The sequence below is a fragment of the Phallusia mammillata genome, chromosome 2 (assembly GCF_965637545.1).
Source record: "Phallusia mammillata chromosome 2, kaPhaMamm4.hap1.1, whole genome shotgun sequence".
Classification (NCBI taxonomy): domain Eukaryota; kingdom Metazoa; phylum Chordata; class Ascidiacea; order Phlebobranchia; family Ascidiidae; genus Phallusia; species Phallusia mammillata.
This window is the reverse complement of record NC_137253.1, coordinates 18,976,466-19,002,529: the sequence shown is the minus strand read 5'-3', so window position 1 is coordinate 19,002,529 and position 26,064 is coordinate 18,976,466. Positions and strand designations below refer to the sequence as shown.

General features: G+C 35.4%; 2 protein-coding genes and 1 non-coding gene across 5 annotated transcripts; 1 reads left to right on the top strand and 2 right to left on the bottom strand.

Moving 5' to 3' along the window:
- The first annotated feature begins 1,595 nt into the window (after window positions 1-1,595).
- LOC145214362 (serologically defined colon cancer antigen 8 homolog) lies at window positions 1,596-7,249 on the top strand. Of its 3 annotated transcripts, XM_080082875.1 has the most exons (15): window positions 1,601-1,716; window positions 2,456-2,636; window positions 2,697-2,884; window positions 3,134-3,182; window positions 3,765-3,890; window positions 3,952-4,031; window positions 4,158-4,302; window positions 4,747-4,893; window positions 5,551-5,728; window positions 5,792-5,853; window positions 5,912-6,040; window positions 6,237-6,369; window positions 6,429-6,603; window positions 6,766-6,946; window positions 7,009-7,249. In XM_080082875.1, exons 2-15 carry the CDS (start codon window positions 2,508-2,510, stop codon window positions 7,027-7,029), a joined length of 1,743 nt encoding a protein of 580 aa, XP_079939001.1. In that variant the 5' UTR covers window positions 1,601-1,716; window positions 2,456-2,507; the 3' UTR covers window positions 7,030-7,249. The 3 variants fall into 3 exon arrangements, with proteins under 3 accessions (XP_079939002.1, XP_079939001.1, XP_079939000.1); XM_080082876.1 differs by lacking the exon at window positions 6,766-6,946 and having other exon boundaries at window positions 1,596-1,716; window positions 5,780-5,853; XM_080082874.1 differs by lacking the exon at window positions 1,601-1,716 and having other exon boundaries at window positions 5,780-5,853.
- Window positions 6,605-24,127, bottom strand: LOC145214361 (metastasis-associated protein MTA3-like). The gene is made up of 18 exons (XM_080082873.1): window positions 23,902-24,127; window positions 23,338-23,405; window positions 21,482-21,575; window positions 21,297-21,420; window positions 21,180-21,243; window positions 20,945-21,062; window positions 20,789-20,888; window positions 19,734-19,833; window positions 19,473-19,661; window positions 19,138-19,271; window positions 18,994-19,067; window positions 18,766-18,926; window positions 12,116-12,329; window positions 11,919-12,053; window positions 11,756-11,860; window positions 11,347-11,384; window positions 11,185-11,276; window positions 6,605-7,395 (listed from the first exon to the last, which is right to left on the bottom strand). Exons 1-18 carry the CDS (start codon window positions 23,930-23,932, stop codon window positions 7,239-7,241), a joined length of 1,998 nt encoding a protein of 665 aa, XP_079938999.1. The 5' UTR covers window positions 23,933-24,127; the 3' UTR covers window positions 6,605-7,238.
- Window positions 19,917-19,989, bottom strand: Trnar-ccu (transfer RNA arginine (anticodon CCU)). Its single transcript has one exon. It is a non-coding gene; the product is annotated as a tRNA-Arg (tRNA).
- Window positions 24,128-26,064: the final 1,937 nt, after the last annotated feature.

The window sequence follows — 26,064 nt, the reverse complement described above, 5'->3', positions numbered from 1 at the left end:
AAAGGGGTAAAAAATAGGTAAATCCAACAAAAATTATAAAATACTTCATAATCCATCAAAAACCAAAGTATGAAACTACTTGAACATGTACTAGTAGGTATAGTCATGTTTTTAAAAAAATCAGGTTTTGGGGGCCTGCGGGTGAACCACTGGGTCAAAGTTTAGGAAAATTAACTAACTAACATGTGTGCAAATTTGAATACGTTTAAAGCATTTTTTGACCAAAGGCTTGGAACAAACCAGCGTCAGACAAACAAAAAAACAATACATGTCCTCTTCGGGGAAAGAGACCCATAATAACCAGAGTATATTTAAAACATGTTTTATGTAGACTTTGATAATAACCACTTATCATTGTTTCCTTATTAAGTAGAAACGATTCCACTTTCAAGTATGTGAACTCTACTTCTACAGTGTAGTGAGTCTACTCCGTGATGACCAGTGCACTGGTGCACCATGGTCATGGACTCATGGCCACACCAGTCCAGGGAACTCAAACTACTTTCAGGGCCCCAAAAACACTTCAAAGTAAGACAAGCGTCGTTTTGTATTATTTGGTTTCAATTGCACACCTATAAAAATCGCACAACGGAGTTCACTGTGCAGTAATTTATTATGATACTTTTCAGTGGACTGGGCAGCAAAACAAATGTAATTGTCAATACACGCGGCCGGAACGCATGGGTTGTTTTGATTGTCTACTGCCGCGTGTGGTAATATAAAAATAAAGTGTTTAGGCTTAGAAAACGAACTTTCTTTGTTTTTATTTCTCAACTATTGTTTATAGATATTTTTGCATTATTTTTAATCGCAGCCAAAAAACAAAAAAACTACAGTCAGAATCAACGCATGGGAATCACGTGACGTGTGCCGACCACCCGCTTGATTTAAAATAGTAAACAACTTGCCCGTCTCTTGGATCCAAGTTGGATTCGTTTACAGATTGAGATTTCACATCGAAAAAGGACGGTCAATGAGGCCCCTCAAGTTTAACCATGAGCAGTCAGTAAATCACAGGTTTGCGTCATATTTTTATTTAAAATGAGTAAGTTAGGGCTATTTGGGTTGTAATGAGGCTCTGCAATAATACTAATAACAATAAAACTACATTCCTAACTCTGTCCCTTGATAACTGCTTCTGTAATTTAAACTTTTGTTTATTCTGAGATACGACAGATTGGCCACAGTGGTCACCCGCTATTTGCAGGTTGGTCACAGTGGTTACGTAGTTATGTACAGGTTTGAGGTTATAGCAGTCGGGCGGTATGTATGAGTTGGCCACAGTTTTTTTTAATGTTTACATTTTACAGATAGTCAGACGCCAACGCATTGTTTCATTTGGGGCTACTCTAAAATAATCTATGGAAATCTACGTCTACGTAATCTACGCCAGTGGTCTTCAAACTGTGGGTTGCGACCCCAAGTGGTGTCGCCTAAACTTTGTCTGGGGTCGCTATAAATTAAATTCATTGGCGTTTAAATTTATTGCAAAAAAATGATATGTTTTTGTTCTAGTTTGCAACTTTTGCTCATGTTTTGCAGTACAGCTTGGTACATCATGTCACAATGTAATGATTGTGATGCAATAATCTACATAAAACACAAGTTGTCCAATCCCATTGTTACATGATAGAGCCCCATGAATGACATCATGTGTCCAAAATAATAAAGCTGGTACAGGGAAAAATACATAAATTAACTGATTTCTGCAAACTGGTGAGCTTTAACTTGAATTAACAATTATATATTACATTGGCCAAATTAAATAAAACTTTTGGGTCCTAACATTTGAGCATAATAATGCACACTGAATGCAAATATTTAAAGTCTACTTGAAAATTAAGCGGGCATATTACATAAAAATAGTTTCAGTTTCGGCATTACTTGAAACATTTTTCTCCCTCTAGGAAAAAAAATGGGGTTGCATGTAAATACTGATTTAATTTTCTTTTAAATTGGGGTCGCTTTTAAAAAAGGTTGAAGACCACTGATCTATGCAATCTATACACAACCGACTAAAAAAACTAATGAAGATGTTGACTGTTAGTATTTTGGCTGGGGTGAGGGTTTGTAATAAGAATAACATTATAATTTAATCTCAGATACCTTTAAGGCCTGATTTTCTTATATGTGTTAGCTTGCGGTACCATACAGTGTTTAGTACCACTCTCAAAACATGTGAGAATTTTAAGCCCAAACTGGGCATCTAAAACTAAAGTATAGTGTTATTTTATTATAAACCCTCACCCAGACCCTAAAAGTCCCAACCGTCAACATTTTTAAAGTTTTATAAGTAGATTGTGTTTTTTCAGAGGAGCCCTTTCATTTGCGGTTTATCCCAATTTTGCAATTTAATTTTTTGAATTATGTTTTAGGAAAGAAACTAATTCTTTGTTGGTTAACAAACTTTAAAGTGTTCTTTTTTTAATAAAATTTTGATTTTATTTATTTTTAGATTTAAAGTTTACAATAAGGTTACACAAAGAAAGTGTTTATAATCAGATTTGATGGATTTCCAAAAAATCAAACCTGAGCCTGAACATAGATCAAATGACCCACTGGAAAAAATTTTTCAACTAATTTCGCATCAATCTGAATATATTGATAATCTGGAAAATGAAAACAAAACCATTGGGGTTGGTAAATTAAAACATATTAATAGTTTGCTTTATTTTAACTTTTACCTTGTTTTTAAGCTTGAACTGCAAAACCTTAAGCAGAGGTTAACTCAAGTTGTTGACGAAAACCAAGCAGTTCATGATAGTATTAGAAGTGATGTCATTGCAAAAACTCTTCTTGAATCAAACAACATAACGGGCATGACAAGCCTTGCTCAGTCAAACGACGAAAATGAAATGATGCTTCCAAAATTGTCACCAGAAAGGTTGGTACAAAATGTTTGTCTTGTGACATACTTTATAATAACACCCATGCAGAGTCTTTTATCCTGATACATTTAAACAATAAAGCATGTCGCTTTTTACGTCTATTTGGGCCGTTATTTTCACCTTTAAACTTATGAACAGATCCGTATGTAGTGTTCCTGATACATTTACTTTTTTAAATTAAATAGTTTTGTGCATATCCAGTTTTTGTAATAAGTCTCAAATCAGTTTATCACATATTTTTTCAGGAAATCCAGACAACCAAATGAAAAAGAAAATACAATGAAAACAGAGTTGGTAAATATTAGTACAGAAACGTTAAACTGTAAAAGAATGAACTGAAAACCAACCAAACTTAGTTGACTATGTATGATAAAAGTTGTTTATCAAATACAATGTAACCAAAAGGTTTAAGTAAAAGAGGGGTTTCCTGCTTTGGCTACCTTAAAACCCTGGTGTTGCCTGCTAGATACCTCATTCAACATAAAAATTAAACAATTTTAAAGTAATTTTTAAAATTTAATGTTAAAACCGCTTACCAACATTCTTATTGTATCATTGGGATGTTTTACATTATTTAATAAATGTACACTATTTTGATGGGTAACAGGAAAAACAAGTACACAATATTCTGAACCATGCTAATTTAGTAGATGTGCACAAAACCAAAGTATAATTTGACTTGAGTTTATTTCATTTCAAAGTTAAGAACTCATATTGTGATAGAGTGCCAACAAATTCTCTTTACTGTGTTTAACAATAAGTTTTCAGTTACATTGTTTTATTCAACCACAAAGTTTTGCTTGCACTTTTTATGTTAGTGTAGTCGCTAGACATTGTTTTAAAAAGTTTTTGTTAGATAGTATCTATACTTTTTAGGAGCAAGTACAAGCCCTTTATATGGCTAAAATCAGTGGCTTGGAATCACATATTAAAACTTTAGAAAAGAACTTAAAAGATGCTTATGATCAAAATGAAGCCTTAAACAAATGCGACTCCAAAAGGGTAAGTATTGTCCTTTGTGACACAAAAATAGGACTGATGTATATCGCTTTTTGTCTTTCAGAAAGACATTCTGGTAAAATCAAACAATTCCGTAACTACACCAATGCTGCATGCCACGTCCCTGATTGAAAGAGTCACTAGGTTATTATAATTTACTGTCACTTTATATCATTGTTTATTAAAAAATGTGTGCAAGTAGAATAAAAATGTTATTTCTGAATGGTCGCATTTCATTACACAATTTATAATGTTTAATATGTGTATAAGTGAAAGAAATGAGCTTCAGAAAACTGTTTCATCACAACATGCACATATACAACGCATACAAGAGCAAGAAACCCTTCTTCGACAAGACTTACAAAAAAGTTTGGGTGCTTTGGAAGATCTTCAGCTGCAGAAAACAGAAATATTGGTAAGCCTAAAAACTGCTGAAAAGGGTATTCAGCTCAATTCCCCACCATACCTTCTGATCGATATGTTTGAAGTAAATTGTGGGACAGATGATTCATAATACCTTCCTTGTAAAATGTACTACTGATTTGTGTTTATGGTTTATTATACATTACTTACTCACATAGTATTACCATCAGCAAAACTACTTTAAAGTTGAAACTAGTTTATGATCAAAGTGAACATGGGTACATGTGCACTTGCAAGATAGCATATAAAATGTGAGGGTAATTTTTTTGTGAGGGTTAGTATTTTGACTGCTTTAAGTCAAACTAACACATCAATACAGCACAATGGTATGTTTACAAGCTGTCTAAATTTCATGCATCTAAGTGCATAAGAGGTATTTAGCCTTTCTTTGCAAAATTTAGTTAATATTTTCATGCACACGAATAACATTTTTTAGGTGGAAAAGCAACAGCTTCAAAAAGATTTGGAAGCAGCACATATAAAATTAGATGAAGAAATTACAGAGGGTCATAAACGAATATTGGACGTTGCATTCCAACAACAACAGCAAGTATCTGCAGAATTAGATGATAATCAAAGAAAGGTATTAGACTGTTTTTTTTTTCAAAAAAACAACCAGAAGGGATAGTTAGTACAACATTTGTTTGTATATTATTATACTTTATGTGTAACTTATTTGACATTCCACAGTCCCACTATTTTTTAAGGTCAGCGTATACTTCAAAATTGTTTAATTTTTTTCTTCTGGATTTTCTGCAGTTTTAGTTTTAAAGGAAATTCAAATACTAATGGTTACAGTTAGTGATGCATCAAAGTATTTTATCCAATTGGCTTCTTGGCAATACTTTGGTTGTATCCAGAACCTTTTAGCATGTAAAAGCAATTTCTAATGTTTGCAACTAACTAATTTAAATGAAAATCTCCACAATATTCTGGCAACATTTAGCCTACATAGCCACAGCAAAAAATTTGGCTGTCGCAGAAACTTTGAGGTGGGTTTAGTTATGTACCCAGTTGCAATTGCCTACACTCTGTATGCTGTGATACACTTCCATATTTATCATGTATGTTATGTGGAACTTAACTTAGTTGCAAACAATACATGTGTTAACAAAAAAAGCAATGCTTCTTTACACTTGAAGTAAAAAATGGTTGCACACATTACAGGTTTGGGGTCTTTATTCTCTATAAGATGTAACTTTCTTTTATGTTCAAATCCACTTCTTTTTACCCATTGTAGATTGGGGAACTACTTGCAACTTGTTCCCATTATGAAGATGTTATTGAAAAATGTGGAAGGGAGAAAGAGAAACTGTCCCTGCAGCTTGATGAATCTAGGAGTCAAATACTTGCTGCCGAAAAAGACCTTTCTAAATTGCAGATGGAAGTACAGGGAGAAGTAAAAACTGCAATTAAAGGTTGGTAAATAAATTTTGCATGAATTTCAGTGTTAACTGGTTTTATGATAGGCTACACTTCAGCTGAACAAGAACTACGAGAAGCAAGAAACAAACTGGAACAACAACTTACAAAATCAAAACAAGTACATTTGAAGTTTATGTACACTTACACAACATTTTCAAATTATGTACCTTTTTTAGGAGTTGACAAGATGTGAACAACATAACATGGATTTAGAAAAAAGATTGTCAGAGTCTGAACATTTAACGTTAAATTTACAAGAAACCAATGTTCATCTCTGCCAGCAACTTAACAACAGTTTGGCAGAGGTAATTTTTAATTTTATTTGTTAATGCAATTCTTTCAAGTTAAAAACCTTTTTATTTTTTATGAATTCTCGCATAAAAATATTTTAGAATATTGAATAAAAAAAAACACCTTTTTCTCTGATTTTAAACAGTTTTATGAATAAAATGTTTATTCCAAACCATCTTAGTCTTGAGATAGCATTTATTTTTTCTGCAGGTAAATGCAGTGAGACGCGAAACAAATAAAACTTCACAAGCCCTAACAGAGAAGTATGATGATTTGAAAAAGAAATTAACTGGACAGATTGAGGAGTTACAACAAACGTTGCAAACAAATGAAATCAACTACAGTAATTTTTTTCTCTACCTTTTATACTACAGCCACTTTGTAACAATCTATTATGTACAGGTGAACAACTGTCTACTGTTGAAGATGTTAGTGCTAAGCAAGCACAACTAATCAAAAAGTTGAGGATTGAGTGTAAATCACTAAGTGGGGAGCTTGTTAATCTTACAACAAAGTACAGAGAAGAAATAGGATCCCTTGCTCAGAAGAACGAACAGCTGACTATTCAAATGCAAAGGTACAATATTTCTTGTTTTATTTCAGCCAAAACTTGACAAAGTCACCAATGGTACAAAAAACAAAACTTCACGGAAATTGGTGAAAAAGGGTTAAAGTTGTTTCTTGATGTCACCAAAGAATGAAACAACAGCAATAAATAATGAACATTATGCATGTTCAGATTGACTGTGAAAAATAAAGAACTATCAGAACAGTGCGTCCAACATGGGATGACCCATCGAATGATGCAAGAGCGACTTTGTTGCCTGAATTCCCGAGCTTACCTTTCCTTGAACCAAGTATCAGAATTACTTGATAAACAAGCACAATTAGGCAAGAACAAAGAAGTGCTTAGCCAGGAAGTAAGATTCCTGTAATCACATATAGCCAATGTATTTGTGTAATGATAACCTTTTTGTTTTAGGTTGTGCCAAATGCAGATTAAAGGAGTCCAGGTGATTTCTAGAATTAACGAAACACTGTGAACAAGATAAAATTGCATTTGTCAATGTAAGGAAAATTTGACATGTGAGGAAAATTTGACTAAAATGAGTGCACACATGTAATGTCTGGCCACCGATATCACTGTTGTGTGCCCAAACTTGCAGCACCATAGCACTTGCTGGTAAATGTGAATATCATGAATAAACTTTTTTAATCATCTATTACAATGGGTTCAGGATTGACAGTTTTAACAGGCCGAGAAAGTTCAGCAAGCTTTCCCAAAGTTTTAGGCAGTACAATGACTGATTTCGTTGGTCTTCGAGCTGCACTTCTTTGGGATGACGATTTAAGTTGCTTTCTTATTTCTCTGCGATTTGATAAATAATGTTAATATCATCTACATAAATGTTAATCACATAAACTATTTGCCATACTTACAGCAGACATACTTGCTACCTAATTTTAATTTGTCCAGGCATATAAACATGACAACATCACCATTATTAAAAAAGCAACTTGAATCCAAACTTTGAAACTTTTTGTTCATATTCTTTTTAAAAAATTAGCATGTTTTAGACAAAATTCTTCAGAGATTTCAAACACTTTTTAAACAGTTGATCCTTCAGCAATTAGGCCCAAACAATATTGCAGACATTGACAAAGTATAAAACCATAATGTGACAAGGGCAGGGGCGGATGTAGAAAAAAATTAAGGGGCATGTCCAACAATTATTTAAGAAATTCCATGATGCGATACTGACGTTATATAATACGATTTGAGTATTCCCCTTTCTAAAAAAAACTCACGCACCAAAAAAGCTACGGTTGCAAGGTATTACTTTTGTAACTACGCAGCACTTATTGCATAACAGAGATTTGGGGTTGAGAAATACTGTTATACTATCATGGACGCACAAAGCTTGTGATGTTGCATTGTTTATTAATTCAAAACATAACCCATAGTTCCCGCCCTAATCATTTGCGTTTCTTTAAGTAAGTTTAAACCACATTGCTTTAACTCTAAAACAACACAAAATATGTACCGAAAAATTTTCCTGGCGGGCCGCAAAAAGAGGAACTTATTTGTACTTAAACATGAATTTGCTGTTTAATCGTCTCGCAACTTTGGCATGCTGCAAAGGCGAGCAGTATCTTTATCCAATTGACAAAAAAAGAAAAACAACTATTGATTTTAGCGAAATCGTTAAAATTTCGAATTCGGGCTCTTGGCTCTACTATCTATCTTACTCAACAAAGCTGCTGTTGCAAGATAAACGTGACTGTCAGGTAATCAAAATACATTAGTTGTTCAAAAAACCTTTGAAGGACTGAATGCCTTTTGGAAACGATGGTTAACCTTTTAGGTTGCGCAACGTTACGAATGCAATAAAGTCGGTTACTATACAAGGCATAAAAAATGCCAAGCGTTGACAAGTTACCAATTACATGTACCTTAACAATATTGTTCGATTTACATCGATCGAATATTTGTGACAAACAATCACATGTTTGGTAGGTTATAAACAATTTGGCATTAAACGTCATGCGAAAACAGTTGAAAACATTACATTTAGTGCAGTCAGCACTTTTGACTTCCAGGTGTCTGAGACAACGACTCTCTGTTATCATCCAACAGTAAACGGAATGTTTGACCTATTTAATTTACGCGCAACTTTTTTATAATGGGAGTCCGGCAAATTTCACCAATTTTCTGAGGGGGGTGTCATAACACCAAACACCCCCATCTAGATCCGCCCATGGACAAGGGTGTATCAAATGGTTCTTAACCATGTTTTATAATATGTATGTTTACCAGCATAACTGCCTTACAATGCAGTCAAGCTGACAGTGATAAACTGTATTCCTTAGCAAGTTTATTTTGTGTCAAAATTTTAAAATACACAACCACTGCTACAAAAATAGTTTTATTTTACCGGTCTTTATTACTACCTGGATTGCAAATGTAAATTGGTAAAGGACAAATTGCATTGATAAAATATTTTTATTCGGAAAATATAACTAGAAGGGTGGCTTGGCACATTTTGTCATTGCACACACTATAACCTATTGTGAAACTTTAAAATTTCCCCTGCACTTATTTTATATTGGGTCCCATATTATCCACTGTATTTCATAACCTTACTTGTTTCTGCAGGCAGAAACTCACATGTAAAGTTGTAAATAATGCATTTCAAGAGATAACCATGAGAAAGTTTGTGTTGTAAGATAATACACAGTGTTCAGTACTGGGCTTAAATATCCATGCTATGTAAAGTGCAAACTATACAAACGGTGGCTTCCCATATATTTCCATTTTATATATTCTGCACCCTATTTATCAATTTAGTATACACACCATTTGATCTACAAACATGATTGTTTTTGCAAACAAAAACAAATCGGTCCCCACACACATGTTTATGCAAATTAGTCACAGTAAAAAAGTTTTTAAATTCTTTTTTTTGATTTTATTTTTTAGATATTTTGTTACAAAGACAAAATAGTAAGAAGCATCAACCCAAACTTCAAAAGGATTTGTCCATCTCCTGTTTACACTATATTGTCATATATTTACGAAAGTAGTAAAAATAAACATAAAAAATACTCTCCAATCTGAGAATTTAATCTCTTGATTTAGCTGTGCAAGGCCGGTTTTTTGAAACAGTTAAAACTTTACTAGAAAATCTGGACAATATTACAGACACTGACAAATTGGGAACATCTTTTGCAGCAAAGGTATTGATAACGAATTGTTCTTCAGTAGCCTATCGCGGTGTAGTCACCGACTGACCTTTTAATGATCTTTTGACACGGTTTTAAATAGCACACAGTCCTTAGTGATTAACAATAATGTTTCTCCCAATTTATATTTAACTTACTAACTTAATAAAATCACATAGCATTACTGCGCTGACGCTGATGTCTAATCATAAAAAAGACTGCCTCATAAAACGCCCGTCCACTCGTCAAGCAGCAATCTCTCGATATGCATTAAATTGCCGCAATTGTAAACCAATGAATACTCCCTTGGGCTTTCCAGTGTACGCATATTGTAATGGTGTTACCATTTGGCTATTGAGCCAAAATTTAGAGCATTAAATGAGTAACTCACTGCAAACATTTCCGAACTAAAGGATCGGAAAAATTAAAAACAATTATTTTGGGGTTAAATGGGTCAATCCAATTAAAAATTAGATAATTATTTACAATACCTTACATTGTACCAACCAACAAAGCATGAAACTCCTAGACGTTGTACTATGGTCAGTACAGTCGTTTTTTGAAGATTTTACATTTTGGGGGCCTGCGGGTGAACCACTGGGTCATTCAAGGTCAAACTTTAGGAGGATCAAATTTGGATCAATAGCTAACTTCTGTGTAAATTTAAAGCACTCTTTCTTGACCAAACATGTATAACAAACCAGCGTTAGACAGAAAGAAAAAAAAAACGACAAAAACAATGTGTCCCCTTCAAGGAAGCTGTCCAAATGTCAGCCAATTCAAATCCTGTTTAAAAAACTTACCCATTTTAGGGGTATAGTTGGGTAAATATTAGGGTTACAGGGTTTAATACAAAAATTAATATCTATAAACTGCATATTCTACACGCTGTCCAAATTTCATTCACTTACGACACTGTTTTAAAAAGTTAGCCATTTCAGGGGGCTAGTGGGGTAACTCATGGGGTTCTACACCCAAACATCTAAAATATGAAACCACAATAACCCAATCAAAAGTCCTGTGAAATTTTCATATGGGCTACTGTCTAAAATCACTAGAAGTATTTTGAGTAACAACTGTTAATGCTTCTGACGTCATAAGGCTGTTAACAACCCTCTAACTGCCAACTGCAAAAGTGTCCACCAAACAACCCACAAACACAAGTAACATATGTCTGGTTTTGTTTTGCCCTGTACTTTGAGGGCTAGCGGGGTAAATACTCGGGTTATCAAGACGAACAAAGCAGATGGTACATAACTATATCTACCAACTGTAGAAGTATCTTCCAAATCTATCATACATTTCATGACAAAAGAAGGAGGGAAAACAAAGTGTAGGGGGGGAAAACAACAAATTGAGTGAAAAAAACAAAAAACAAATTGAGTAAAATCACATGTGTCCCCTTCAGATATGGGGGCCCATAATAAGCACACACCTGATGTTGTTTGTGCAAACAAAAAGCATGTCATCAGACACATCAGTGGAGTTCATACACCTTTTCTTCTTTTGTGGACCATTGACAACTCGCTGCAATTACAAAGTGATTGTATTCAGAGGCATCTAATACTTTAGGATTTAGTTTTAATGAAATACTTACACCCTGTGATCCAGTCAAAGTTGTTTCGGACTTTGAACCTAACAAAATGTTTGTGTTTTAGCAGAAGCCAATCAAATCGGCTAACTTCAGTGTATTTTACAGTGGGGTCTTGTGCAACGAACTTTATAGTACTGCACATACTCTGGGTCATTAAAATCAATAGCGAAAAACACAAAAATGTCAAAAATTTTCAAGTTGCTAAACAATTTCAAAATACTAAATATGTAAACTCAAGTTGTCACACTTCTTTTCTGCTTGTATGACATCATCCATATATGTTCAAAAATACACATTTAAGCTGGTTACAAGAGCATTTGAGAAGTTTACATGGGGGCCTAGACTTTATGAGGTTATATGAGAAGCCTGTTAACTGCAAAAAAAGTTCGGCAAAAGTGCACTAAGGAAATACCTTCAACTCCATTTTGGTGAGGTCGTTTTGCAGTAGTAAGGCTTTGCTTGTTTAAAATTCGCAATGGAACACTGTTTGATTTGCGATTGTTGCACATCATACCTTCTGTAAAATAGTTATGTTCTCAGAATTTAAGGTAACCAAGTTATGAAAATCATCTTACTTTTTATGCTGGCAGTGGTATTGTTAATTTTTGGTTGAACAGCCGCGATTTGAGTAAGCACTGTACTTAGCGAAGGCCATTTTCTAGCCACAAATTTTGTTGGTACTTGTGGGGCAGAGGCAAGGCGGACTTGGCCTGGCAATCACAATATGTTTAAGCAAATCTGATGAATTACATTACATCATTCCAATACTTACACTCTGCCTTAATTGCAGCAATGCTAATTGCCTCAAAAGGTCTTCGACTAAAATGTCTTACAGCAAGAATGTCTTTACATAGACGGCGGGCAAGTCGTGTCAACTTAGTTGCATTTAAATAAAATGCTTGTTTAGTTTTATGGGATGCCTTAGATGATCGTGGACCAGATATTGGAGAGACACTTAATGATGTTGGTGGTCTGTATCGAAGTTCCTGAAAAACAATGACAGTTTAAACTAAGTGTAGCTTACCTGTATATCTTCAACACATATATTTATAATGTGTGTGTTTTGTAATGATTACCCATATACAGAATTTCTATGCATTTATCGGATGTATATGTGTTCCTAATTAAACTAAAACTTAAAAAATACATTATATATAACATATTGCAATGAACCAACCAATCGTACTTTGGTATGTGTTTTTAGGACAGGGGTGCACAACCTGCGGCCGAATAGACGATTTTGTGCGGCCGTGAACATGTTTATTAAAAGAAATGCACTGGCAGTCGTGACGTAAATAAAACTCGTTTGCTAAATATTTTGACTTTCAAACTGCTTTAAATAGATTTTGTAAGACTGTAAAGAATACTAGAAGGGTGGCTTAGCACATATTGCCCTTGCATATACACTATAACCTATTTTAAAACATAAATATATTTCCTATGCTTATTTTGTATTGGGTCCCATATTAGCCATCGTCTTTTATAACTTTAGTCGTTTCTGCAGGCAAAAACTCATGGGTCCCCACACACGTAAAGTTTAAAATAATGCAATTCAAGAGATAACGATGAGAAAGTCGGGTGTTGTAAGGTAAAACACAGTGATCGGCACTGGGCTTAAATAATAATACTATGTAGAATACAAGCTATAAAATTAGATTCACCCCAGATATTGTTTGAAGTATGTCCTATTTAACGTTTTAAAAAACTGACCCATTTTAGGGGGCTAGTAGGGCAACTAATTGGGTTTGACACACAAACTAAAAAATATATAAAAACCACAATGACTTAATCAATAGTACTGCAAAATTTCAGCCAAATCCGCTAATGTTTAAAATTTCGACCACTAGAGGTATTTTGAGCAACAACCGTTAATGTTTCTGACGTCATAGGGCTGTTAACAACCCCCTAACTGCCATGGCACAAAAACGACCACCAAGCAACCCACCAACGAGCAACATACAACTGGTTGCCCTTGTAACACTATTGCTCAAAAGAAATCTTTCGTTTGTAGTGACCAGTAACATACAAATACGTTTTACACTTTAGGGGCTTGTGGGGTAAATGTTAGGACTACAGGGTTGAACGCAACAATTGACACCTATAAATGGCATACTATACAAGAAATCTAAATTTCAGCCAATTCTGACACTGTTTAAAAACTCACCCATTTTAGGGGGCTAGCGGGGTAAATACTGGGGTTATCAACAAAACAAAGTGGGATGCACATCTACATAACTACATCTACCATCTGTGTAAATTTCAGCTGAATCCATCAAACATTTGATGGTAAAACGAGTCGGACAAACTTCGGGCTAAAAACACCCATTTTAGGGGGTGAGCGGGGTAAATACTGGGGTTATCAACAAAAACAAAGTGGGATGCACATCTACATAACTACATCTACCATTTGTGTAAATTTCAGCCAAATCCATTAAACATTTGATGGAAAAACGAGTCGGACAAACTTCGGGGGAAAAATACCCATTTTAGGGGGCTAGCGGGGTAAATACTGGGGTTATCAACAAAAACAAAGTGGGATGCACATCTACATAACTACATCTACCATCTGTGTAAATTTCATCCAAATCCATCAAACATTTGATGGAAAAACGAGTCGGACAAACTTTGGGGAGAAAAAAAAATGAAAGAAAAAAAACAAAACAATTTGAGCAAAATCAATATGTGTCCCCTTCAGGAAAGGGGACCCATAATTACCAGCCTAATAACCCTGTGCATCACACGTTATATACACCTATTGTGTGCAAATAAACAGTCACTCTTGCATCACAATATAGATTATGCCGTCATAACTAGCTCAGACTGTTTAGCTCAATCTGTGAATCAAGTTTCAAACTAGAAGGGTGGCTTAGCACATATTGCCCTTGCATATACACTATAACCTATTTTAAAACATAAATATATTTCCTATGCTTATTTTGTATTGGGTCCCACATTAGCCATCGTCTTTTTTAACTTTAGTCGCTTCTGCAGGCAAAAACTCATGGGTCCCCACACATGCAAAGTTGAAAATAATGCAATTCAAGAGATAACCATGAGAAAGTCGGGTGTTGTAAGGTAAAACACAGTGATCGGCACTGGGCTTAAATAATAATACTATGTAGAATACAAACTATAAAATTAGATTCACCCCAGATATTGTTTGAAGTATGTCCTATTTAACGTTTTAAAAAACTGACCCATTTTAGGGGGCTAGTAGGGCAACTAATTGAGTTCGACACACAAACTAAAAAATATATAAAAACCACAATGACTTAATCAATAGTACTGCAAAATTTCAGCCCAATCCGCCAATGTTTAACATTTCGACCACTAGAGGTGTTTTGAGCAACAGCTGTTAATGTTTCTGACGTCATAGGGCTGTTAACAAGCCCCTAACTGCCATGGCGCAAAAACGATCACCAAGCAACCCACCAACGAGCAACATACAACTGGTTGCCCTTGTAACACTATCGCTCCAAAGAAATCTTTCGTTTGTGGTGCCCAGTAACATACAAATACGTTTTACACTTTAGGGGCTTGTGGGGTAAATGTTAGGACTACAGGGGTAAATGTTAGGACTACAGGGTTGAACGCAACAATCGACACCTATAAATGGCATACTATACAAGAAATCCAAATTTCAGCCAATTCTGACACTGTTTAAAAACTCACCCATTTTAGGGGGCTAGCGGGGTAAATACTGGGGTTATCAACAAAAACAAAGTGGGATGCACATCGACATAACTACATCTACCATTTGTGTAAATTTCAGCCAAATCCATCAAACATTTGATGGAAAAACGAGTCGGACAAACTTCAGGGTAAAAATACTCATTTTAGGGGGCTAGCGGGGTAAATACTGGGGTTATCAACAAAAACAAAGTGGGATGCACATCTACATAACTATATCTACCATCTGTGTGAATTTCAGCCAAATCCATCAGACATTTGATGGAAAAACGAGTCGGACTAACTTCGGGGTAAAAACACCCATTTTAGGGGGCGAGCGGGGTAAATATTGGGGTTATCAACAAAAACAAAGTGGGATGCACATCTACATAACTACATCTACCATTTGTGTAAATTTCATCCAAATCCATCAAACATTTGATGGAAAAACGAGTCGGACAAACTTTGGGGAGGAAAAAAAAAGAAATAAAAAAAAACAATTTGAGTAAAATCAATATGTGTCCCCTTCAGGGAAGGGGACCCATAATTATCTGGGCTTTTTGACGCCATTAGATAGTTTATGTATGTGGGATAAGCCCTATTTTCACATAATCAACTAGAATGGTGGCTTTCTGATATACTTCCATTTTATATATTCTATACGATATTTACCAATTTACTATACACATCATTTGATCTACACATATGATTGTTTTTGTAAACAAAAACTAATGGGTCCCCACACGCGCGTTTGTACGGATTTACGGTAAACAAATGTTGCGGTGATTTTTTAATTCTTAAGAACAAATTTTTACAAACATTAACCCAACAATAAAAAAAATTGTTTGTATTTTTTTGCACTAATATTGTCGTATAATTACAAAAACATTAAAAAAGAACGAAATAAATACTTTCAATTTAATCTCTTGCTTTGACCCAGATGTTGTCGTCCAAGGTCGGGTTTTAAACACAATTTTTTTCTAGAAAGCTGTAACAGTTGTGTTACAGACACATTAAATTAAAAAGCGATTTGCTGCAAGTGTATACATAACAAATTGTTTTTCATTTAACTTTGTTTCGCAAAACGAGTACCATTGACCTGTAGTAACCTTTTAGGGTGCACACACCAAACGACTGTTTGGCCTTTTGACACCGTTTTCAATAGCACGCCGTCCTTAGTGTTCAACAACACTGTCTGACCTAATTTATACATGCCTTGAGTATTTGATTAAAAAAACGCTACGTTATGACGAAAGAAAGTTCTGAACTGTGTTAGTAATACCTACTAATTGACCTTAAGTAACTCGTGGTCATGCAGCGGCCAACCTGACAACGAGCATTTAAAAAAAATTATCTTCCAAAAAAGTCAAGTTTATTTTTTCATATTTAGTCTGATTAACAAAGTTTTGTTTGACATATACGAAACCGAAGCACGGTTATTAGGTTTAAATCACGTCATAGGTGTGAAACCTTTGCCAAAACTGAAAATGTGAGTGATAACTTAATAAAACGACATAGCATTGCTGTGCAAAACAGCTGATATCTAATCACCGAAACGACCTCTCGTAAAACGTCTGTCCGACGTCAAGCCGAGCCCTCCCGCTCTGCCCTATTATTCGTAAACGTACTCTCTTGGGACTTCTGCCTACAGTGTCTTTCTTGACCAAACGAGCGTTAGACACATTTACGTTTCGGGGGCCTGTGGGTGTACCGCTGGGTCATTCGGGGTCAAACTTTTGGAGGATCAAGTTCAGATTAATAACTAACATCTGTCCAAATTTGAATAAATTTGAAGCACGCTTTCTTGACCAAACGAGCGTTACAAACGAGCGTTTAAACATTTTACGTTTTGGGGGTCTGTGGGTGAACCGCTGGGTCATTTGGGGTCAAATTTCACGGGGACCAAACTAGGATTAATAACTAACATCTGTGCAAATTTGAATAAATTTGAAGCACTCTTTCTTAACCAAACGCGTCTAACAAGCCAGCGTTAGACAGAAAAAAGAAATACGGACAAAAACAATATGTGTCCCCTTCAGGGAAGGGGACCCATAATTTTAAAATAAAAACTAGAATAGTGGTTTTTCTATATATTGCCAGTTTATATATACTATATCATATTTAACGATGTATCACATATACCATTTACTATATTTATAATGGATATATATTTGGCACCTACATTTCATTGGGTCCCTATCTTTTTCCTGGCACTTTATAACATAATTGTTTCTGCAAGCATAATCTAATGGGTCCCCACACATATGCATATGCGAATTGATAACAGTAAAAATAGGCACAATCATTGTTAGATATTTACCAATTTACTATACACATCGTTTGATCTACACATATGATTGTTTTTGCAAGCAAAAATGAATGGGTCCCCACACGCGCGTTTGTGCGGATTTATGGTAAACAAACATCCTGGTTATTTTTAGATTTTTAAGGAAAAAAGTGAAAATGTGTTTGATAACTTAATAAAACGACATAGCATAGCTGCGCAAAAACAGCTAATATCTAATCACCAACACGAATGTCTCGTAAAACGTCCGGCGGACGTCAAGCTGAGCACTCCCGCTGCATTCACACGCCTTAATCGTAAACAACTGAATTACTCCCTTGAGAGTTGAGACTTCTATCTGACTGACAGTGTACACATATTATGGGCTGCAAAAGTAACTATTTGGCCGATTAAGGCAAATTTTTAAATACTAAACGAATAACCTACTGCAAACAATTGTTTAACATTTCAGCACATTAGGGCTTGTATTTCTTGCCTAAAACTTATTATTTTGGGGTTTAAGGGGTAAAAATGGGTGAATCCAATAAAAAGTTACAAAATTATTTAGAATAGCTTACATTGCACCAACCAACAAAGCATGAAACCCTCAGATTATGTACTTGGGTCAATACAGCCGTTTTAATTTTTTTTCGTTTTGGGGGCCTGTGGGTGAACCGCTGGGTTGTTTGGGGTCAAACTTCAGGAGGATCAAATTCGGAACAATAACTAACATCTGTGCAAATTTGAATAAATTTAAAGCACTCTTTCTTGACCAAACGCAATTAACAAACCAGTGTTGGATAGAAACGAATATTTTGGGTGTTTAAGGGGTGAAAATGGGTAAATCTTTTTTTAAGGTACAAAATTCTTTGAAATACCTCATATTGCACCAAAATCCAAAGCATATAACTCCTAAATGAAGTACTTTTGCAAGTATAGCCGTTTTAAAAAAATTACGTTTTGGGGGGCTGTGGGTGAACCGAGGGATCAAACGGGGTCAAAATTCACATGGAACCTCTTTAGACCAATATCTATAATGTGTGTAAATTTGAAAAAGTTTGAACCATTATTTCTTGACCAAAACGTGGGAACAAATCTGCGTTAGAAAGAAGAAAAAAATATGGACAAAAACAATATGTGTCCCCTTCAGGGAAGGGGACCCATAACAAGCAGGTAATTGGCGGCCGTTGGTGAAATAAGGTTCTGCGATGCGGCCGTCTTAGCGAAAAAAAGGTTGTGCACCCCTGGTTTAGGAGGTCAGTGGGTTTACTGGTCGGTCAAACTTTGGACGGGTTTACTTATAACTAACTATAATGTGTGTAAATTTGAGTTTGAAGCACCCATTCATAACCAAACATGTATAACAAACTAACACTGGACAGAAAAAATACACATGAAAACATTACATATTCATTCAGGAAATAGGACCTTTAATAACATTACTCAAGATTTAGTATAATCTGTAATACCTTGTCTGTTCCCTTGATTTTGTGATTTTGCATCCGTTCCAGTCTACTTGATGGTGGCATTTTTAAACCACCATATTTTTTCCAGTACATCCAACATGAAGCACAAAGACGACATCCCATGTTGGGTGGACCCCATGTGTACCACTGATATGAACTTGCACCTGAAACACAAAATGTTTAAAAAGTTAAACACACTTTTTCTAAGTGCTTGAAGACCGGTTTACTTACTAAAACATCCTTCACATGCTTTTCCACCACTGTCTCCATTGACCATTTTTATTTGATTGGGGTTTGGTTTGTTACTGAAATGCAATACATTCTAGCATAAGTCAGTTCTCAAGTTTTTTTTAAAACAAACCATGATTTACTTACTAGTTTGGTATGTAGACCTGTTTCAGTTTGCTTTCAGCTTCATTTGCTTTCAATCGCTTTTGCTGAACATATCGGTCCGATGTTTTCCACATGTAGTAATATTCAACAATGCTTGCTAAAGACTTCCAAGGTAACTTCAAACATAAAAATGTAAAATGTTGCCATTTACATGCACTAAAACTCTTAAATGATTTTTCATATGTACCATTTACCGTAATTATTGTGAGATTCATTACTTACCTATTTTCCCTTGGAGGTCAACCTTCACAACTTATAGCCCCCATACACAACAACTTATAGCCTCCCATTTAAACCAAAACCACATGTTAACTCACAAAATCTTGTTGTATGTCTGCAAAGTCTTTTCCATATTTCTCAAGTGCTTCCTCAAACAAGTTAGCTTCAGAAGAAGACCAATCTTCCATTTCATCTTTACAAAGAAAGGGTCCACCTTTTGGCACAAGCTCACTAATTGCTTCAGTAACATTGTATTTGTTTCTATGAAGGCAGTCCATCGCATGAAACTGTAATAAATGTGTGGTTTGTCGATTTTAGATACATTTAACAAAAAAAGAGAAAAACAATGCCAAAGGTACCAGTGTAATGTCACGGGACGCAGCAGCTGCGCTTATTTGCAATGCTGGCTGGCGAAGTGAACTGCTACCATCTAATGCACGAGCAAACGTCCCCACCGATCTAAAAACAAAACAAACATGAAGAAATTAACCACAATACGCAATGTTGTTGAACAAAAAAGGTTTTGAAAAAAAAAATTAAACCACCCCGGATGGGACTCGAACCCACAATCCCTGGCTTAGGAGGCCAATGCCTTATCCATTAGGCCACCGGGGCGTGCACAAGCGGACGCTTAAAACGATGTTATGACGCGAAAGCTTTACACTACGTTCGTCTAGTAACTTTTTACGTGTATGTTTTTCATTTTTCATTGCAGTGTCTTTGCAGTCAATTTCGTTTGGAAATCCACACAACAATCGCAAAGATATAACTAAAAGAAAACAAAACAATCCAAGCAAGTACAGGCCTAACGCTTTTTGTCGATGGTCACGTCATGTTCATTCCCAAACAAATAAAGCATAAAATTGGCGATGACCTCTCCACCCACACACACAACAGTAACACATCACATAACTATCACTGTATCACACGCGTGTCACGTGACAACCGCCTTTCACGAACAACAAATGGGTTCAGAAACGTCACAAGCAAGTGCGTGCGCGCACACACACGGCCGCGCGCTCAGCTCAGCGAGTTGTTCGAAATCAAATTAGGACTCACGGCGGAAGAACACTAAATCCAGAAAAAAGAAGCATTACAATTCAACAAAACATTTTAATCCAGACGTCAGCTGCAACACATCATAAAGGATTGCGATTTTTAACCGGTGTGGCATTTGTAACTTTAGCCCCATGTGTACATCCTTGCTTTGTTAATAAAGATAAGGTGATCCTTGTTGCTCCTCATACTAAAGTGTGCAACCCTAATTTCGAAAACACAGACACGCCACTGATTTGACTTGACTGCCATTGTTTGCAAGTCACTGTAAAACTGGGGAGTGTGGTGTAGGGTTTAATCTTCTGAGCAGATTAGTGGACAACCACACAATCTTAACATGACATTTAACAAAAAATACCTGGATATGATCAAAAACTGGTCAACTTGTTGACTAGAAAGAGAGTTTTGTGGATTCCAAACTAGTTCCTCCAACTGATCTTGGGGTTTACTTTCCTTCACTACAAATTATGTGTGTTTGATATAAAATCATAACTCATTTACACATGTACCAAACCTTCCAGTGGTTTTTCAGGAACTTCAGCTTGGTATTTTGACCCAACTCTTATTTCTCCCTTGTCTGCCAAAAGTGTTTTCTGTGCAGGGTCATACACCAACGAGTAGAAAAATGTATCCTGCAAGAGTACTCTTAATTTATGTTAATGATATACTTAAGTGCAAAGACAAAACAATTAGGTCTATGTCAAATTCATACTAAGTAAAGATATTTCTCAAACAATTGCTTTCATTACCTGTTTGCTCAAATATGACTTTAAATCTTCAGTTTCATTAAGGAGAGTGACACTGCATTTTCCTCTACAAAAATCATTTGTTACAAAAATACAAAAATCTTTAGTCTCATATTTTACCTGATGTGTGTTGCTGGTAGGGTATCCAGTTGTCTTGACAAATATAGTTCTTTGTGACATAACTGGTGTCGATCATTTTCTGATAAATTTGTGCATGTGTCATCCATATCTTCTTCCATGTCCCCTACAGCGAAGAATATTTGTTCACATGTGCTCAAAAATAAATAAGAAAAAGTGTCGCTTACTTGCATGTTTGTCCGCTAACAACAAAAGACTGTTTGATATGTCTCTTCGTCTGAAAAAACATATCACTTTTGCTTCAACATTTCCACTTGGTGTCTACAAAAACATGCATGAAATGTTATTCTCAGTTCACTTTTGACCAGCATGAAATGTTAATCTAAGTCCCCCCAAAAAATAGAAGTTAGGTTATGCTTTTTTGTATGTGATTTTATCAAAACTGTGCTTGTGTAAGTGCTACTCAACTGTGTCTGTCATTTCGCCGCTGTGAATAATCCAACTATAGGGTAAACTACTGGTGAAAGGCCCCAGGCAATTTGTTAGATATTTTTTTATTAATCTGCATTACCCATGCTTAATTTTTAATTTGTATATTTTTAAAGAAATTCAGATTTCTTTTCAAGCCCAAAATTTCAAAATCCAACAATCTTTAAAAAGTGTTCGCAACATAGGGGTTACAGAACACTTTCAAAGGGTTGGTGAAATTACGAAAGAAAGTGTTTTTGCAAAAATGTTATGAAGACCCTTTATTAAAGCATGGGAACTTATCATTTTTTACAAAAACTATGTGAGACAGTTTTCTTTTCTTTACATAAAATAGACAAGTTTATTGGGACACATGACTGTTTTTTACAAACACAGCATAATAATGACTTTTTACTTTTGGATAGCTGGCTAAGTGTTGAAACCGAACATTGTGCTGGCATACTATTGTGTATTATGTTTATGGCTCTGACAAAAAAACACCTGCATCTTTGCAGAATAAATGTTCAATAACAAACAACATAACTAGTGAAAAAGTGTGAAAACATTACCAGACAACAAAATATCAAATCAGTCCAAGATTATAAGGTAGGTAAAATACAATTCATTTAGAAGTGTTTGTATATTTGTAATGTTATAATCAATCCACAAAATACTCCAATAGTTTTGTTTACAAACGGCAGCAACTGATTTTAACACACATTACCAGAAATCAAATCAGGTTATCATTTTATCAAATACAAGTTTTGTGCCAAAAAATGTTTGTTTAATGCCAACACCCAGATAACAACTGCAACAAACAAATACATAAACATGACTCCATCCAGTTGGCAAAAATGTTTTCTGTGTTTTTTTTAAACCCAATTAACAGTAAATCATTATATGAGATCACATGTTGTAAAAGTTTTACATTTTCTTAATGCCTTACAAGCACTGGGTTCAACTTTTATGAGGCAGCAGCACACCCAAAAACATTTCAAAAACTATTTTAATGTGAGTTCAAGGATAAGAGTCTGAACAAAACGCCAGACCAATTTAGCAGTTTCAAGATATCTTATTGGACTTATTATTTTGAGGTGTTCAAAAATGACCAAAAATTAATTGTCTCTCTAACATGGGACTTGTGTAAATATGATTTACATTACTTGTTTACCATGCGTAGCTAAAGTAGTTTGGTGCAGAAATAAACGAAGAAATATCCAATAAAAAATGAAGACTGGTACATATAAATTAGGTGTGTCCATACACAGTATAAAAGTCAGCTGTTACTTATGAGCAGAAAGGAAAAAAATAGCCAAAACTTTATGCTATCATTCTTTTCCAAGCAAAGAGGGATATTTCATGAATGTGTATACTATGTTAAATTGACTCTCACAAAAAAAAACGTTTCATAACACAATATGCCATATCATACCCAATTTACCCTGCCAAAATATAAGTTTTGATTATAAACTATGTAGTTCAAAAGGCAACAGAGATCAATGATTTATAGAATGAAGCAGAACAAAATAAAAACTGTGTTGAAAGAAGAATTGGACTGCATGGAAAAAATAATATAATATGGCAAAGCAAGGTATAGTGTACTCTTATCATTTACCTTGTTTAGTTCTTCAATTCGGCGAATAAGATATGGATTGCTCGAAGAATTTTCAAAGTAGACATAGTCTTAATACACAAAAAAGTTTATTAGAGAATGAATCAAAAGGTAATAATTATAAGTTCTACTATTACAAAATTAAAATCCCCAAAATAGGTTTTACTGTTTGTGGGATAAAGTGGTGATTTTGTTGAAAGAGTGGTAAGCGCTTTTATGCAAAAAAACGAGTCGTTTGTGCTTCTGGTTTAAATTGTAGAACCGCCGGTCACAAAACGATCGCAAGGAAATATTCATCCGCGTTCACATTACAGATCTGCGTCGACGGTTATCGAAACAAATGTAACCCACATAACGTCGTCGATTCCCAACTTAAAACTATTTACCGATTTTATCCTGAGCAAATAATATGCAACATAAACATTCCAACACAATACCACGGTTTCTGAGCAGGCGTGTTTGTTTTTAGGTAGTACTGTTAACATAGCAAGGAGGTAGACGTATAAAACATATCCTAGTAAAAGTATAAAACTAGCAATTTTGCCAATACAGTAATTTGAAACTCACCTCCGATCCTGTACATGTTACTGGAAGCCATAGTGAAAACAGCACGGTCGAAACAAATTTAGCTTTATAAATATTTGTACTTCAACTTTATCGCATATCCATGTGATCGAGCGGGGATCCACTGCTTCAACCCCCGCCAGAATGCTAACCTGTCTGTCTCGCCTTGCCTGCTTCCTTTAGAAAAAAGCTGATGACGTCAAAGCTTCGTGCACACCATTTCAATCACTGGGGTCTCTGTTACCGTTGTAGGAACGGGTAGTTAAACAAGTAATTAAACGGACCGAAGAAAACCATAAAATTGAAGATTTTTTGCGAAACCCAACACTGTGGTAATGTTTATTGTGAGCAATGCCAAAGTTATCATGCATACGATACCGCATTATTTGCGCGGTGATCCACTATAAGCTAATTATTATTAGTAGTGAATACGTTTTTTTATCTTATGTCCACTTTAATACTGTATGTTGGATTAATATTTTGAGATCATGATTTAACCATGCAAGAATTAACGTCCTTTTGTCGTTTTGTCGCATGTTTGTGACTTTGTCACATAAAAATAGTTAAAGTAAAAAATAACATAGTAAAACTGTTATTCCGAGGTTACAAACCGATTTGACAGCACCGCCAGTCTCAAATTAAATAATTTTGCAACGTGGATCGGAAACACGTGATTGTTTCACTCACGGCATGAAAATTATGGTATAGGAGTCCTATGGGACACAACAACGCATCACATGAATTTGAAATGTGAACTATTGTCGGATCAAAAGTCAGCAAAACGTAAGTGATCATTTCAGTAGGCTGCGTGGACACGAAGCTAACAATCACAATATCCTAAAACCTAAATGGTCATTATTCTGAACAGTATAGCCTTGGCTAGGCCTACAGTATAGGCCTAATTTTTTCTTGCGAGATTCTAGCACACAACGTAGCGTATTGTAGGCTATTGTAGAGCATCAAGTGAAAGTTAATTATTAAATGCGTTTCTTCCGCATTAAACCCAGAACCGTGCATTGATACCAGTAAGAAATATAATGGTGTCAAAACCAAATTATTATTAATAAAAGATCAAACATAGAAGTTAAAGTTCCAAATAGGCTACGTTACAAGTTTACGAAGAAACAGGTAGCCTGGGCTATAATTTTACGGTTTGGACGTTTTACATTGCAATATTGCGCAACCACTACACTGTAACTAACTGCGGATTCTCAAAAGGGAGATCAGAACCGATACGGAGCCACGCGAGAGAAACTAGGCAAAAAAGGCATGTTGTCTTCACTCGCTGTTTAGTTTCAGGTCGGTACTTCGCGGAGTGACACGCAATACCAGCTGAGAAAAACGTGATGATCGCATCGTTGAGATATTCTTCCGCCGGTTATCAAACAATTTAACGTCTCTTCTCCATTCCAGACGAACAACCTGATAAAATCACCAGACGAAAAGTTGCAAATCACAAAGTAGGAACTTCCCAAACATGCGTTACTGTATTTGAAAACAGTCATGTGTTAAACATCAAAGCGACAAATAGACATTAGTTCTCTTTTCGTTACGCAATGTGAAATAATTGTCGTGTAAACACCACTACGTTTACCCTGATGAAGACGAGCTGTATAGGACGTCGAAACGTCGGAATAAAATCACATTTGCCAGAAGAGCTCTTTAAACTTGACCACTACGTTGAGTTTGACTCGTAATGTTAGTAATCATATAGGCCTATGGAAAGGATAAAATTACCATCATGGTAACATATTAATACATTTATTATTTGTGGTGTCTTTTCGTACTGTTATTAGGACTGTAAATCTTTCCTGACAATCTTAACCACTTATGCGTCATTTATACCAAAGTTATAGAAGGGTTGCTATCGACATGGACCCCAAAATAAGGACAACCGAAAATTGAATGTGTATGCGAATCGATGCAAACGTTTCGGAACAAGTCTTTGCATTTATGCGAGCCGTGACATATTAGCCTACATGCCATATTTTTGGACGAAAATAATCTGTTCCAGCAGCTCCCAGTTCGTAGGAAATACTTTGTGCATCTCACGAAAGCTCAGCTCTTAGGTTTACGTTTACATGAACCAAGGACAGACATTTTACTGGGTCTATCCTCGTAAACTTCAACATAACCATATGAAACAGTTCCAACGCAAACCCACAT

Coding starts and splice junctions, on each gene's coding strand:
- LOC145214362 (XM_080082874.1), top strand. CDS start 2,508: ATGGATTTCCAAAAAATCAAACCTGAGCCTGAACATAGATCAAATGAC. Junction 2,885..3,133: donor CCAAAATTGTCACCAGAAAG/GTTGGTACAAAA, acceptor ATATTTTTTCAG/GAAATCCAGACAACCAAATG. Junction 6,041..6,236: donor TTAACAACAGTTTGGCAGAG/GTAATTTTTAAT, acceptor TTTTTTCTGCAG/GTAAATGCAGTGAGACGCGA.
- LOC145214361 (XM_080082873.1), bottom strand. CDS start 23,932: ATGGCTTCCAGTAACATGTACAGGATCGGAG. Junction 21,576..23,337: donor GAATTGAAGAACTAAACAAG/GTAAATGATAAG, acceptor ATGTTTTTGTAG/ACACCAAGTGGAAATGTTGA. Junction 19,662..19,733: donor CGTCCCGTGACATTACACTG/GTACCTTTGGCA, acceptor CATTTATTACAG/TTTCATGCGATGGACTGCCT.